General features: G+C 40.2%; 1 protein-coding gene across 2 annotated transcripts in view; it reads left to right on the top strand.

Annotated features, from left to right (window-relative positions):
- The window catches only part of TGFBR3 (transforming growth factor beta receptor 3), a 195323-nt gene extending 180310 nt beyond the window's left edge, over positions 1-15013 (top strand). For both annotated transcript variants that reach the window (XM_054592126.1, XM_054592127.1), the window contains exons 16-17: positions 915-1022; positions 11595-15013. In XM_054592126.1, coding sequence (XP_054448101.1) covers positions 915-1022; positions 11595-11713 — 227 coding nt within the window. In that variant the 3' untranslated portion in view covers positions 11714-15013. The remainder of the gene's footprint in view (positions 1-914; positions 1023-11594) is intronic.
- Positions 15014-16182: the final 1169 nt, after the last annotated feature.

Raw genomic sequence — 16182 nt, 5'->3', positions numbered from 1 at the left:
TCCACAACTGGATCTTTTACACTAAAGTGAATTGAAAGACAGAGAGATTTAATTTATATAACGGTCAGCTGGAGTCACTTCTGACTAGAGAGGAATAAAGGAATTAAATCGAAATAATGGGGAGAGCCCATAGCTTAAATTTATATTATAAACACAGAAACCTTAGAAATCTTTATTCTGCCGAAAATCCCTCTCCCTTAGAAACTGATTTTAACTTTTTATAAGTGATTCAAAGAAAGTAGTTCTCGTAAATGAAAGGATATGTTCTATTTCTGTGACTTGGAATTAATTTCAAATATAAAAATCTTTTCCAACCAGAGAAACAATTGGTTCTATTTATATGTTTGCCGACCTTAAAACTGACATCACTCCCCACTGAGAAGTGTTTCCATTCCCCTCATAGACAGATCACGGTTAGAAAAGTGTTAAGAAGTAGATTATTTTAAGTGACACAATATGTAGTTGTTAAGATTGATGGTTTAATATGAGAAGATTACTGAAATGTTATAATCTTTAAGAGTAATTTATCCTTATTTTATGTTTTCTCCTTACCCCTTTCTTCCTGTTATCTTTTTTACTTTTAAATGTTCATTAAACTATGTGTGTGAAGTATCTATGCAGTGTCTAATTGTTGGGAGTGTTCAATGAATAAGAAAGAATGAGCCAGATCTTGAGAGTTTGTTGCTCCAAATAATTGCAAAAGGAAGATGTCTTGGAAATCTGATAACTTAATCTTTCTTTTGAGAAATAATTTGCAAGTTATAAATGCAGTATACTTTGTTGGAATCCTCATTTTTCCCTCAGATTTTATTAGTTGGTGCCCAGCCTTTCTGACAGTGCTTGTGAAACAAATACAAAATTACAATATATGATGCAGACTAACTTCAAGCATGTATTGGTTTCCTTCCTTATAGCAATTTTCCATGGTCTGGACACCATAACCGTGATGGGAATTGCGTTTGCAGCATTTGTGATTGGAGCACTCCTAACAGGGGCCTTGTGGTACATCTATTCGCACACAGGTTAGTGTGACTGTTGAATAGCAGTTCGTGCGTATTCTACGTGCCTGCCACACAGCAGACAGTGTTTCGTTGCATGGATGAATGGATGAAATAATGAATGGAAGAGAAAGTTTATTTCCACTATTTTCACATTTACATTTTTGGCATAAATTGGGTTTTGCAAAAATATAATTTGCTTTAAACAGTTGTAGGAAAGGGATGTTTAAGCTACTTATGTAAATTGCAGTTGAGATGTTGGTGAAGTTTAGCTTCTAATAAAACTATTTTGTGGTTTAGGGTTTAATTAAAGGAAGTTAATGTAGATAAACTGGAAATATATTCCTCCGATGCTAAAGACTTCAGAACAGAAATATAAATGGGCAGGAAGTGAAGAGGGAAGCCAAGATTTCATTACCACATCTAACAAGGTGCTGAGCACTATCCACTAAAGTCCCTAATCAATGGTTTAACCCCAAATTTCTCAGCCTTTTAAAAATTCTTACTATGTCCTCTTTGATAAACATAAAATGCTCATGTCTTTCTATAAAGTTATTTAAATTTTCAAAATATATTTTCACGAATTGTAACAGATAAAAATGGTGAAATAAAATGCTTTGTTTTCAAGTTATACTCCTCTACCCCTTGAAATTCTAATGTGCTCTTCCTCCTGTCCCTTCCAGCCAGTCCATTCTGAACAGAAAGCCTGCAATAGAATGCCCTCTAATAGAATAGAGTAGAATAGAATAGAATAGAATAGAATAGAATAGAATAGAATAGAATAGAATAGAATAGACTATAGCAAGGGGAGTCTATAGTGCAATGGGGAAGGAACAAATGAACGGGCTGCCCTTTTATTGCTTCTTTCTTAGGTGCTTTGCAAAGAGGGAAGGAAAGGCATACAGTTCGAGGCCAATCTAGCCAGCCAGTTGGTAGTGTTTGTTTTTAGATATTGTAGTTTATACAACAGGTCCTCAAATAACGTTGTTTCATTCAACTTGTTTCATTATAACATTAATAAGATGCCCTAAGAATGCCTAGGAACTTAACTCTTCTTTATATCAATTAACCTATGGCAAAACTGATTTTATATGTTGTTTCACTTTAAGTAATAGAGCCTATAAATGACTTTAAGTGAGGGCTTAGTGTATTTTGAATCTAGGTAAACTGTGCTGGACTGATCAATCAGAGGCCAGTGGCAGGCCCAACCTTTTTGTTTAGAATTTCGTTAATTCTCTATTGAACCAGCTAATGCCATGATCTTTGGCCTTGCCATTGGCCATCCAGCTAGCCAAGCTGAAAGGATGACTGCTTTAAAGAGAAGGGAGGTACTGTAGGGCATTTTGTCAAGTCATACCTTAATCCTCATCAGAATCTTCACTTCAAATACAGCATCCTCCAACTGAGTTGTTTTAGATTATGGCAGCAGAGGAATGAACCCTTTGGTGCATAGCATGGGAAAGTCACACAATCCAAAGCAAACATTTAGGAGCGTTTAATAGTGGGACCTTGAGTCCTCAATATTAGTCCTTAATCAGTAGTCTTTGAGTAAAGTATGTTTCATGAGAGGCAGAGAAAGTCAGACCTTTAAGCGTAATCATTCTGAGGATAAAAATAAAGAAAAATATACAGGGAAACAATCATAAAGGGAAGGAAACCAAGACTCAAATAACGATTGGAAGCAGAAGGAAGAAATAAACATTCAACCAGAACAGAATGAAGAAACAAGAATTCAAAAAAACAAGGAGAGGCTTAGGAACCTCTGGGACAACTTTAAATGTTCCAACATCTGAATAATAGGGGTGCCAGAAGGAGAAGTGGAAGAGCAAGAAATCAAAAACTTATTTGAAAAATAATGAAGGAGAACTTCCCCAGTCTGGCCAAGGAAATAGACTCCCAGGAGATCCAGGAAGCTCAGAGAGTCCCACAGAAGTTGGACACAAGGAAGCACACACCATGATTAAGGTACCCAAGATTAAAGATAAGGAGAGTGTGAAAAGCAGCAAAGAAAAGGAGACAGTTACCTACAAAGGAGTTCCCATAAAATTATTAGCTGATTTCTCAAAAGAAACCTTGCAGGCAAGAAGGGGCTGGAAAGAAGTATTCAAAGTCATGAGAGACAAGGACCTACATCCAAGATTGCTCTATCCAGCAAAGCTATCATTTAGAATGGAAAGGCAGATAAAGTGCTCCCCAGATAAGGTCAAGTTAAAGGAGTTCATCATCACCAAGGCCTTATTATATGAAATGTTAAAGGGACTTATCTAAGAAAAAGAAGATCAAAAACTATGAACAACAAACTCACAACTGTCAATAACTGAATCTAAAAGAAACAAAACCAAAAACAAACTAAGCAAACAGCGAGAACAGGAACAGAATCACAGAAATGGAGATCAGAGGGACAGGGAAGGGGGCAGAATGGAGGAAAAGGTACAGAGACTCAGAAACATAAATAGTAGGTACGAAATAGACAGAGGAAGTTTAAGAATAGTATAGGAAACGGAGAAGTCAAAGAACTTATATGTATGACCCATGGACATGACCTAAAGGGAGCGGGGAAATGGCGGGGCGGGGGGTGGCGCGAAGGGGGTGAAATGCAGGGGAATAAAGGAGAGAAAAAGAATGGGACAACTGTAATAGTATAATCAATAAAAATATATATATTAATTAAAAGAACAGGGCAACTGGCAGAACAGGGAAACCAAATGACACTCACTATGGGAACACTGAACTCCCTCCGGTAATCCCAGTCTCTTGTCCACAGCCAAGCTCACAAACCTGATAAAAACCAAGCCTGCTGATATTTGTAGTTGCTGTGCTCTTCTTCCCCAAACCAGAGACTTAAAGAAGAGTTTTAAAGCTTTGTTACTATAGAAATAGGTTTGTAAGTAGATTAAAGAAAAACCCAATCAAAAACCTTTCCTGTGGTGGTTTCCAGCAAAATAAATTATGCCGATTTGAAAGCTAAAAGACTTATAGACACTGTCATTTAGGTTCTAAACCTGTTAACATCATATATGATGCAACTTCAAAATGACTTTTTTTTAAAAGCTGTAATCTCTGGTTCATTTTAAAGATTGCTCATAAGGAATTCATGTGTCATACAAGCATGAAAAGGGCCCGCTTCAGGACCCAATGGTGGTTTCCTGTCCAGAACCACCCCCCACACTGATTTCATACCTGGGTGAGCCAGAAGCTAGTTTAGATAAAAAGAGAAGGTTATGACACAGGGCCAATGGGGAGAGGTGTATGTATGAACACTGACTCAGTATATTCAATTTCCACAATAATCTAAGCTGTGGGACTCAGATATTTTATAGTATGTCGGGGATTCAGACAGCATCTGTCTCTTTGTCAAAAACAGTCCTTAATTTGGACTGTTTTACTTTCCAGTCTATCTGCAACACAGAGCACAAAACCAAGTCATTTGTTCAAATTGTGGCTATTCATTGATACTTACATACCTGGGATGTATGTTAGTCTAAAAAAATCTGGGTCCCGACTTTATTATATGACAGCTTTGGGCACAATAAGGAGTAGTTCCTTAAGGCTGTATTAATTGTTTGGAAAATTCCATTCCTAAAACTTACATTCTCCACTAAGATGGTGCAGAGAGGAGGGGCAGTCGGAGCGAAAATGGAATCATCGAATCTTCATGCTCCCGAAAGCCTAGCTAGGTCAGGGTCATATGCAATTTTTGTCATTTGTTATCTTTTAGGAGAGGGGCAAAAGCATTTATTTTTATGTTTTAGTAAAACTTTTAGCTTTATCACAGTAGTACGTGTACATAGTTTAAAGGCTGAAATACTTCTTGTTATGAAACACACGAGTCCCCTGCCGTCCCACTCGCTGCCTTTCTCGCTCTTCGGAGCACCCTTCTCTACTCCTCACTGATTCTTTTGGACACTAATCCATATCTCTAAATAACACGAATTGACAGCTACTTCTTGACTTACCAGCTTTAGAGGCCTTTTCAGGTGACCTCTTATTATGGAATATAATATTGTTTTGCCTGCATGAATTTTAAGTTTCCATAGAATCAATAATTGTCTCTTCCCCTATCCCCACATCAGCTTAGTTTTTTATTTACTTATCACTGCTTCATCTGCTGATTGTCCGCCGGTGGTTTCAGTCTCCTCTTAACACGTTTAGATGCCAGGTGTGCTACTGATTCATTTTCTTCAGTACATTTCTCCCAGAGCCTTTGGACCTGCTCTGTCTGAACTGGTTGCCCTCTGTGTTTGGACACTGCTGTCGACCCACATTCTCCCGCCGCCATTCTGAGGCTTCCCTGCGCTTTCAGTTGCAGGTGCCCTGTGTCACATATCCCATGTCTTCCTCCGTCTTGGTTAGTTACAGGGAGAGTTTATGGAATTTCTTTCCTGGGAGATACTTAAGCATTGGGTACACGAGAAGGAAATGTTTTTCACACATTGCATACCTGAAAGTATCCTAATTTTATATAAACAATCAGGGGTTTAGCAAAGTATAGAATTTTAGAGTAGAAATTATTTTCTTTCAGAATTTTGAAAGCACTCCTCATTGACTTTTAGCTCTGAAGAATGCTTTTGGCAAATTCAAAGCCATTCAGATTCCTGACCTGTTCATTCTTCCTGAAAGGAAATTCACAATGATAGCTCTTCATTTAGGTGTACTTTTATGCATAATGCTGGGCATCAGGAGAGCCATTTCAGTCTAGAAACATGTCTTTCAACGTCCATCTTTTTAAAGAGTTATTGATTTTTTTCTTACCCCTGTTTTCTTTGTTCTCTTATTCTAGAAATCATATTTTTTGAAAGTTGAACCTCTTGAGTTATCCTCTAATTTTCCTTTTTCGTTTTTTATCATTTTCCTTTCTTTATTTTCTAGATTTATTCTTTCATTTTCCTACTGAGTTTTCAAAATTGCCTTCAAAATTTTAAATTCCAAGAAATGTTTCCTGTGAATTAAAAATATATATATTCTATTCTTGGGTGCAATATCATATCTCTCTGAGAATATTCATGCAGGATTATTTAAGAATGAAGAAGTTCTGAGCTTGTGGGTGGGACATACTGATTATGAATTTCATTAGGGTAATCTGGCTGGGCCTTTTATTGAAGAACTCCTGATACCACATCTTTGTATCTTTCCTCTTGAGCTCATCAGGTTGTCTGTAAAACAAGTTTTCCTGTTTCCTTCTTGGAGGATGTAGGTCTGGCTGTCAGCGTTCTGGGGGGGGGGGGGGGGTCACAGGATTCAACATATAGATGTTCATTTAATCCTTTTTCATTGTGGTTCTCTGCCCTCACCTGTGCCTGGTGTTGGTCATTCCCCGAACTCTCAGTTTCATCCTCTGTAGAGAGTAAACTTCCTGTCTTCCTCCCGGGTGAGGAAGAGCAGGACCCCAGCCCTGTGGAGTAAAGAACGGGATTTGGAGAAATCTTACTGCTGCTTTTGCAGAAGTTCAGCCAACCCCACTGCTTTGTAGCCCCGTGTTCACTGTCTCTTGTAGGCCTGCCTGATGCCACCGTCTCCTGAGCTTGGCGGGCTCTGTTATAACCTGGTTGTTCCTCAGCCTTTAGGTCCTCCTCTTTTGAATCTGCTAAGTCAGATACTATTCACCCATTTCTTCAACTGCTTCCAATATTTTATTGCTATTGGCACCACTTCGGCTTACTGTTTAAAAAAATCTGTAAATTGTCATTTTGGTGAGATTTTTCTCCAGGCCTATGAGTTGGTGGCCGTTTTATACCATATAGTGTCTCGATCTCTTGATATCCTAACTGTAAGTATTTCACAAGCTCACTCCTTTAGTTTAGAGAAGTTTTCAATTACCTTTTATTGATTTCAAAAATTATCCCTCGCCATCCTCCAAACTAAAAGACCTCCCTTTTGTAGGGAGAACGCTGTAAGAGGGATGGGTTAGTTGTTATTATAATTTATCTTTACTTTAACTTGCCTTTATGTTCTCTGAACAGGATACACTCAAAGTCTGATGATGATAAAAGGAGGAAAAGTAAAAGGAAAAGGGAAAAGGGTGGGACAGGAGGTGGCAGGGTGGCGGGGGCGGGGGAGGGAGGTTGCCCTCTATGTATCTGTGCAACCCATAGGTGTGGGCTGCCATCAGAAACTGGACTTGAAGCTCTCCTGTGTTCAATTGCTAGTCTTATTACCTGATCCAGGTATATTAATTATATTTCTTTTTCATAAGCATGGAGATTATGCCTACTTCACAGGGTTATTGGAGATGAGAGTGCTTAAGGAAGAAATGCACGTGAGAAGCTTTCTGAAATCCAAAGTTCTACTAGAATATAAGATATTTAAGGTTGTTTAGATGTGTAGGCAGAAAAAAAAAATCTAAGAGTGGAAGGAGCACTATGTTTCACAGATAAAATAAAATGCTGGGGTCTTGGATTAGGTGTGCCTGTTCCAATCTCTCAGGCGGTCCTTAGTGAGACAGGCCATGTGGTCGTAAAGCACATAACCGGGTCTACCTGAGTCAGGGTAAGAGCTTTTAATTAGGAGCGTCTCTGGAGGCTTCAAGTGTTTTTAAAGGGCTGAAGTTTCTCCAAACTCTCACCTCTAGTCCAGGTGAAGAGAGAAACAGCAAGAAGATAGGATAACATGTGACTAAGTAAAAGGCGGAAGACTAAGTCCCAGGGATCAGAAAGGTGCAGCTGAAACAGGGATCACTTTGGTGTGACTGTAAGGAAGGCAGGATACACCCTCACCCAAGAGCTCAGGTTAAGTTAAAGTAAGATACCCTCAGGAAACGCAGGTGCGGATGCAAATAGGTTGGCCGTACTGCAGGAATACAGAGAAAGTGGCTGGCAAGACATGTGGAAGGATTTCAATTCCTGCCTTGGAATATTCCTCCTTTTCCTCATAATTTATAGCAATGTCTAATCCATCCCTCCTCCAGAGTTCTGGCTGCAAAAAGAAGCTCTTATAACTTGGAGAGTCGGGGGAGACAATTTTTGAAAATGATAGATAGTGATTAGAAACTTCTCTAAACCAAACAGCTTGTTCACTTTCCTTACAGGAGTGAGTTTGTGAAATAATTACAATTAAGATATCAAGAGATTAAGATATTAATTGATACAAAATTGCAACCAACACAGAGGCCTAGAGGAAAATAACTATCTTCTTTCCAGCATCAAGTGATGTTAAGTCTAAATCACCCCCAGGCATGTGGTTTTCAATCCAATGCATAAATATCTCCCAAGGAAGAAATTCCATACATTCCCCCTATAACTGACCAATCCTCATAATCAGCAAGTTCTTTTCTATGTGACCTAAATCCCTGTCACTGATATTTAAACTCATTTCCTCGTGTTCTGCCCTCAAGGAAGATAAAGAACAGCTGTCTGTTCCTCTTTGTAATTATCCTCTATGAGCAGTATTTGCAAACAGTCTCCCTTGGGCTAAATAATCGAGATTCTTCTTACCTTTCCTTAAAATTCTTCTGTCTGTGGTTTCCCCATCGAGCCTCTCCATGTCATTCACATCTTTCTTAAATAAAGTTTTTTCCCAGGACCTTCCATGCTGAAAGACTTAGAGATAAGGACCCAGTTGTAAAGTAGGCACCAGAGAGGTGGCAGAAAATCAGATCTGGACATCTGGACAACTCCATGCCAAGCTAAGGAAATAAAACAGATGATTCTTTATATATATAATATTTATATATATATATATACACACACACACACACACATATATATATATACCTCCCTCCCCCTCCCCCCCGCCATTTCTAAAAGCATCTCTGGCAATATCAGGCTCGGCCACAAGTCTAGGTAGAATTAAACTGTCCTAACACAGCCTCTGCACCAAATGCCTCTTTACTCACTCTTCCCCAAATCTCTCTTCCTCTATGTGATTTGAGATTTTAGGAGCAAAACATGAAGACTGGACACACTTTGGATGGCAGTGTTTGGTTTTATGTTCAAGAAGCTTTTCTTAAACTCCTTCATTTACTATGTCGGCCACTCAGCCAAACCCTGTAACCGCACCCGCCAACCCCCAGTCCACCTTCTCCAATCCATCTCAGAAACCCTACGTTGTGAGAGTTTTTGTTTGTTTGTTTTTGCAGAAGCATCTGCACACTAAACTTCTTTTCTGATGACGACTTTTTCTATAGTACCACCTCCATCTGACAACAAAAAAACTTTCCTAATTTCTCAAAAGGTACAAGTTTTTAACAGCTTGGTTATGAGAAATGGTATATGTGAAAGTAGCCACAGAGGCAGAAGGGATAGCCTAGAGAAGGTATCTTCAACATTTCCAAGCAGATTCACAAAGATTCTCCTTGGCACATTGTTGGCTCAAGTCAATGGAGTACTGGGTTCAGTTGACTTACCCACCTTAATAAAATATATCCTGCAATCTTGAGTATAAGGGACTTCTTTGTTTTATTTTGTGTGGGGTTTCATTTGGGACAGTTTTGCATCAGCAGCACAAGAGTTTCCAAAACTTAGGAAGTTGAAAGACCTTTGTAATGGGCGCTGATTAAAATAAACTGACATGGCAACAAATTATATTTGGCAAATAGACATCAGAAAGCAAATATTCAGACTTCCTGGGCAGGGCGTAGTACTGGCACTTTTCCTGAATGTGAATAATCAAGCACATGTCAAATTCTGGATGAGACAAACTTGTTCCCTGGCAACAGATTAGCCAAGGCCACCTTGCTTGACCTGCTCTCAGGCTGAACAAATGAAGCCCAGGTGAGCCAAAAAGTGCAGTTGGGGTGTTGACTTACCTCCTGCTTTTTTGATACAGTATATCCTTCATTTGAATGGGGAAAAATATATTTAAAATATCCTTCACACACAGCCACATCATGTGGTCCTTCTAATTAATAACACGCGGAGGCAGCTGAGGGTGGATGAACATGTGGATTGTGAGGGGCTGCAGTTTTAAAGTATATCGAGTTGTTTGGGTCTCTGGAGGTTTGGGTTTTTTTATGTGTGTTTTGTTTTGTTTTTGTGTGTGTGGGGTGGGGCTGGACATCAGGATAGCTAAGAGATTTGATTTCTCTCTAGAAATAAAAATCCCCACTGTGGGGAAAATGAGTTTCTGGCAGAAAGTCGCTGTCATTGAGGCAAACTTCCCCCCCTTTAATTACATACACATATGACGGGCAGAGGGCAGTGCTGGGGAGGGTCTCAAATATAGATTGCCAAGCAAAGAAGAGTGGAAATACAGTGTTTCTCTGCTTCTATGGAATATTGACCTTGTCTCCTCTCCATCCCACCAATTCCAGAAGAAAAGATAATCAGGAAATAGAGCAAGGGCCAAATATACAGCAAGCATATAAATGCCCTAAGGTCAACGCACAAATGTGTGCTGTAGCTGTGTGGTTGCTAAAAGGGGTGATGGGGAAGCCAAAACCAGACCCAGGGGCACGAGCCAGTTCTGCCTTTTGCAGAACTGCTTTTTCGGCTGACGCTTTTGAGGGGCCCCTGGAAGGCAGTGGAAGTATCGAGCTAAGTTCCTGTACTTGGAGGGCAGGGCCTTTGCTCATGTGTTTTCAGCTGATAGCTGTGTATTTTCAGCGGGACAGGAAAGAGGAGGCTCATTCATAAACAGACCTGGCCCTCTGGGGCTTCCCACATTGGAGGGGGCTGAGGGGAGAATGCTTGCCAGTCCTTTATGAAGTTTGTACTGACTTTCAAAGAAAATGCACTGTTTGTCATTGGAGAGCCTTGATCACTTATCTCTACCTAGAGCCATTTTTGAGGGCCGCCCTGAGGCCAGTTTCACTGAAGAAATGACTTAACTCTAGAGGCCTTTGCAGTGCCAAATGCAAACCATGTGTGTGACCGGGGGTTCCTTCCTCTCCAGAGCGCTGCACATTTGGCACAGGGATGGGTTTAGCTCAAATGCACTGGGATATGTAATGAAAAGTGGGATATTTACTGTGTTTGAAGGTACTCACAGCGCACCCCACACTGAGCCTCAGGGTGGAGGGTAGTGTTCCCTGGCAGCCGCAGTCCTGTGTATGAACAGCTTAAACCCCTTCCCAAAAATGTTTTCCTGAGAGCAGGCGCCTCTACTTCTGATTCCTAGGTTGTGTGTTTGTGGCACGTGACTCTCTCTGCTTTGCTAATGAGAAAGCTAGGCTTCACCACCCCCATTTTGAGCCGTGCATTAAGAAAAAGGCCCCCAAATTGCCAGTGGTCTCATCACAGTTTAAAGGTCTCATCTCCCAAACCCTGCAATGAGAGGAGATGGCCACTGTTTCCGGAATACGGGTGCTGGTCAGGTAGACCACACACCGCAGGTGGTGGTAGTTTCTTCCAAGGTCATAGGCACTGAAATCCTGGGGATTTGTCCTCTAACTATCAGGGGTGTTAATCACTGCAACTACCTGTCCGTCAGCTAGAAACAAGAACAACTAGAAAACAGTTCTTGTTTTCCTATGCAAGAGAGTTTAGAAACAACAAAACGCCAACAAACAGAACAACCTTATGGTGTAAGGCCTTCTGGTCTTGTTGCTTCTGCCCATGATTGAGAAGAACAGCAGGTAAAATGGTAAAGGGCGATATGGTCTTTTTAGGAATGCACACACATAACGCGTCTCTCTTTGCCTCTTTTCTTTATCATCTGCAGGGGAGACTGCAGGAAGGCAGCAGGTCCCCACCTCCCCGCCGGCGTCAGAGAACAGCAGTGCGGCTCACAGTATCGGCAGCACACAGAGCACACCCTGCTCCAGCAGCAGCACGGCCTAGCAGAACGGCCTAGCACGGCTTTGCCCAGCGGCCCCTGCCAAGGGCAGGGCCTGACAGCGTGTGTGTCCAGACTTCAGAAAGGCTCGATTGTGGTTCCTTTGTAAAGAGAGAGTGAATTTCAATATAAACATCGCCTGTTATATTCACCCCCCACCCAGGGCTAATCTAAATGTGACCCCTGGACTTCCCTGTGAGAGAGCTAAGGCGGTGGCCTTCTCCACCAGCCCCTCACAGTTTTGGGGGTTTTCAATGTGAAACACATGCCAGTTTTTAACATGCTGCTTTGTCCAGGTTAGAACATCTATAATTTGGGCCCCTGAGTTTTACCCAGACTCAAAAGAGTTGGAAAACGGAGAAGAGCCAGAGAGTAAGTAGAACAAGTGATATGTGGCCAAAGATTCTTTTATAACTGAACCAAGATGTAAAACAAAAGAAATGCTTCTAGACTTTCTCAGTGCATTCCTCCCTGTCTAATTTGCACCTTCTGGATGCACACTTCCCACCTTGCCACCACACCCTGTCAGAGCCTTGTGTTTGCTCGACAGATGCTGCCCTCAGGGACGGCGTCCTGACAGACATCAAGGCAACATTCCTCTCTGGTGCCCTGGGCCAAAACCCGTGCTGGTGACATCACCCGCTTCCTCCCTCTTCCCACACTAGCACACCGACGGCAGAAATGTCTTAATGCAAATTTCATACTTATCCATGGGCATGTAGAAGTTGAAAATAGCCAAAATCTTGGGGCTGCAGATGTATGCCCATTTATTACTTTGTGTTCTGATAAATTAATGTATAAATTAGGGCAAAATTTAGTTGTAAAATTAAGAAGGAACTTGCTCGGTGATATATATGCCAGTATGTAATACATCATCTGACACATTTGTTTTCTCAGTTGAAGAAGAAAAAATGTATTCCCCTTTTTAAAAATGTCCTATGCCTTTAGAGATAAAACTTATTCTTAAATATATTTGGGAGAATTAGTGTTTCCATTCAAAACATGTCAACCTTTTTAAGAGACCCTTTTGTAAAAACCAAGCTTTTGTAAGTTGCACATGCATGGCAGATCCTGTTGGATTCCAGTTGGTTATTGAACAGTATCACCAATTCTGCCAAGAAAAAGTGCTGCGATAGGGAAAAGAGCACTCATTTGGATTGCTGCAGTTCTCTTGCCTTAATACATCCCAAACTCAAAAAGGATTTAAGGTGGAAAAACATCATGCCACTTTGCAGCTAAAATAAGCTCAACTGATACCTCTATGTTAAAAAAAGAATGCCAGAGGAAAATTTCCACACCAAATCATTTACTACTGAGGATAGCTTTATTGCCAATAAATATGTTTCTTTCTCTAGATTCCCCCAAACAACTCAAAATTGTACAAATAGAACAAGCTGGATTCCCCACCCACCCAAATATCCATAAGCAAATCTCACTCCCCTTAAAGTAAGGAAGTTGTGCCTGGTTCCCTGTGAATGGAACCTTCAACAGAATGTGTGGATAACACTCAAGGCCTAAGGGCATTGTCTGCAACGCAAACAAGTAGGTTATCCGATTATAGAGTAATATTCTGATTGATTTGATAGATGTAGATGGTTAATCAGGATACTTCCAACCAAAACAGATGCGTTGAAGGCTAAGATTTCCAGGTTGTCTACATTGATAATTTGCATATTACCGCATACAAATGAAGATATGAGATTAGAGAATATTTTTCCTTTAACTTTTTTTAACATAAGGTATCAGAGTGGAGGTCCTAGATTACGCTACCTGTGTTTGAAAATAATGCGCTTTGCCTAACCTTCAGCAGAATGTATTGTTTTAGCATATTCTATGTATAAAAAGGTTTAAAGATGTCTTCAAAGAAGACTAGAGTCTTTAAGTCACTTATAGCTATATTTTACTACCAAAATTTGTGTATAAAGATATATTTAAGTGTTTTAGGTAAAAAAAAAAAGTTACTCCATATGAAATGTTTAACTCTAGTTACTGTGAATTCTTTTGATCAATTCTTTGCTTTTTAAAAAACCCTTTCCATCCTGTTAAAAAGAAAATTAGCTATTAAGAGGTATTAAAAGATCCAGTTCTTAGGTGGACAGATTTAAACATTTTGTAATATATTTAAATATATATTTTTGAGAAAGATGCTACATTGCCAATTATTTTATAAGTAACTTTAAATTAATTTACAAATTTATAGATACAAACCAAAAGATTTTAAAAGAAAGAGAAGAAAAAAAGTACAACTTTTATTTGTTTGGGTCTGATTGCCAGAAGTATTATTCAGATCAAGAAATCCACATCAATAAAACTTGACCCCATATTAATTGGAGAGTGAATGTCATTAAGTATTTCTGAAATGTTTCTTTTAAAATGAGCATTAAAAAAACAGTGTTTTCTTCTTAGCTTCTTGTTACAGCATTTCCAATTACTTCAGACTTCACAGTTTTAATACAGAATACAAGTTCAACTTTATAACATGTTCTGCAAGTTTCTAAAACTTTTTATATTCCACTTAAACTCTCCTGTCTGCTGTCTTTTGTTACTTCTGCAGCCTACACCCTTCGTTCGAAGAGGCCATTCTGTTTGGTTTGGTTTGGTTTGGTTTGGTTTGGTTTGGTTTGGTTTGGTTCCACGCTGAAGCTGTTGTTGAAATGCTCTAAACTGCAAGGCAGGTCGCCTCTGTAACATCCTAGAGCTTTTCACCATGTGGTGTTTACCAGCTGTTGCTCTGTATTTTAAAAGTTAGAAATTCCTTCTGTCTAAGATTTTTCTATAGCATTTTCTAAACCACCACCACAACAAAAAGATGGTCTTTTCCTTGTCTGTAATAAGATTGTAAACCTGTCTCCTGTGCGTGTTCTGTAGTGGGCGTGATTGTGAGCCCGTGTGGGGGCGTGCGCGCACACGCTGGGCTTTCTGCACTGTAACTACCTCATGGTCTGAGTGATGGTCGTACTGCTGGTTGCGGTAACAGAGCACATTTTGTTGGATGAATTGTGTGTGTGATTTTTTTTCTGTTTGTTTTAGCTGGGGGTTGTTCATGAAACTGACAGATGTTTTTCTGAAAAGGACTATTATCAGTTTTCAAATACAATACTTCTCTCTTCTGGTTTTTCCTGAATGAGCCTGATTTTGTTGCTGTTTTTCATCATCTATGAGGGTAAAAAGAGTACCCTTAAAATCCCTGTGGCCAGTTTGAACACCCCTGTTGTATGTAGTCTTTTTCTCTGTTCAATGTGTCAGCAATTTTGTGAACATGCTTAGATGTATAGTTTTGATAACCACAGTTTTAAGTACTTTATTTGTGCATAATAAAAAGATATATATCAATTATTAATACACCTCTTGTTTGGTCATCATTAAATTCTACCCTCAGGCTGATATAATCCTTTTTCATTGTGACTTTCTTCTGAATGCATCTTCTGATACAACGGAATTAATGAGGAGCGGGGAGTGGGGAGGCTGAGGGAGTACCCTAGACTCGTTAAAGCAGAGGGAAGGGATGGACAGACCAGAGGGACAGGGCAGCAGGAGCTGTCACTCTTCTCAGAAAACATGGCAGGAGGCCTAGAAGTGGGCGTCAGCCTTGAATTCCATTCCTGCGCTTCTGTCAATCTCCTAGAGGCGAGGAAAGAGACAAAATATGTATTTTGGATCCACTCTTCTTATCCCCTTCAAGTACTCAGGCCTCCTTGTAGCATTCTCCCCCAATATGGCACATCCCCCTTCCAACTGTCCAAGCCAGAAACCTGGGAGCTAAACTCAACTATTCTTTGGCTCTCACACCCCCAAATTAGTAAGTTTAAGTTTATTCTACCTTTGGAACATCTCTTCTCCAAACCACTGAGTTATTTCTATTCCTACTCCAGTTACTCAGACTCCAAGGCACATAAGCTCTTCAGCTGAATCACTGCAGCACCCTAACCAGTATGCTGACTTCCCGGCTTGCTCCCCTTGGATTCTTCCTCCATGGTGCAGCCAAGGGAATCCTAAAAAGATTCAAATCAGGTCATTCCCAATAGAAAGCCTGTAAGTAATACCTCCATTTGTCTTCAGATCAAGTTCAACCTCCTACCTGGTTTGAAGAGAATCATCTGCCTATCTCCCCAGCCACTCCCTCGCCTTTCTAGAGCTCACCAGATAAATTTATGAGTGTAAATTGTTTTTACTATCAAAGATTAAATTATAACATTGAATATGCATTTACAAATCATATTATTATATCCCTATCTTCTTCCCTTTTAAGGATTACTAATTTAGATAGATAGAAACTCGAAAAGGTACCAAGACCAGCTGACCACCCCTCACACAAGTAGGTGCTCACCCAGCAGGAACATCGTGGGGCTGAAGCAGCATCTCACTGCAGTGAGGTTGGAGTCCTTGCTACAGATGGGAGTCCAGGCATTTTTCAGGACCAGGCTTACACGTTGGAGCCAGCTTCTTGCACAGATGATAGAGGGAGGAATCGGCA

This window comes from Pteronotus mesoamericanus, unplaced genomic scaffold (assembly GCF_021234165.1).
Source record: "Pteronotus mesoamericanus isolate MK-2021 breed Mesoamerican mustached bat unplaced genomic scaffold, CSHL_Meso_final scaffold_31, whole genome shotgun sequence".
Lineage (NCBI taxonomy): Eukaryota > Metazoa > Chordata > Mammalia > Chiroptera > Mormoopidae > Pteronotus > Pteronotus mesoamericanus.
This window is presented reverse-complemented; position numbering and strand designations above follow the sequence as displayed.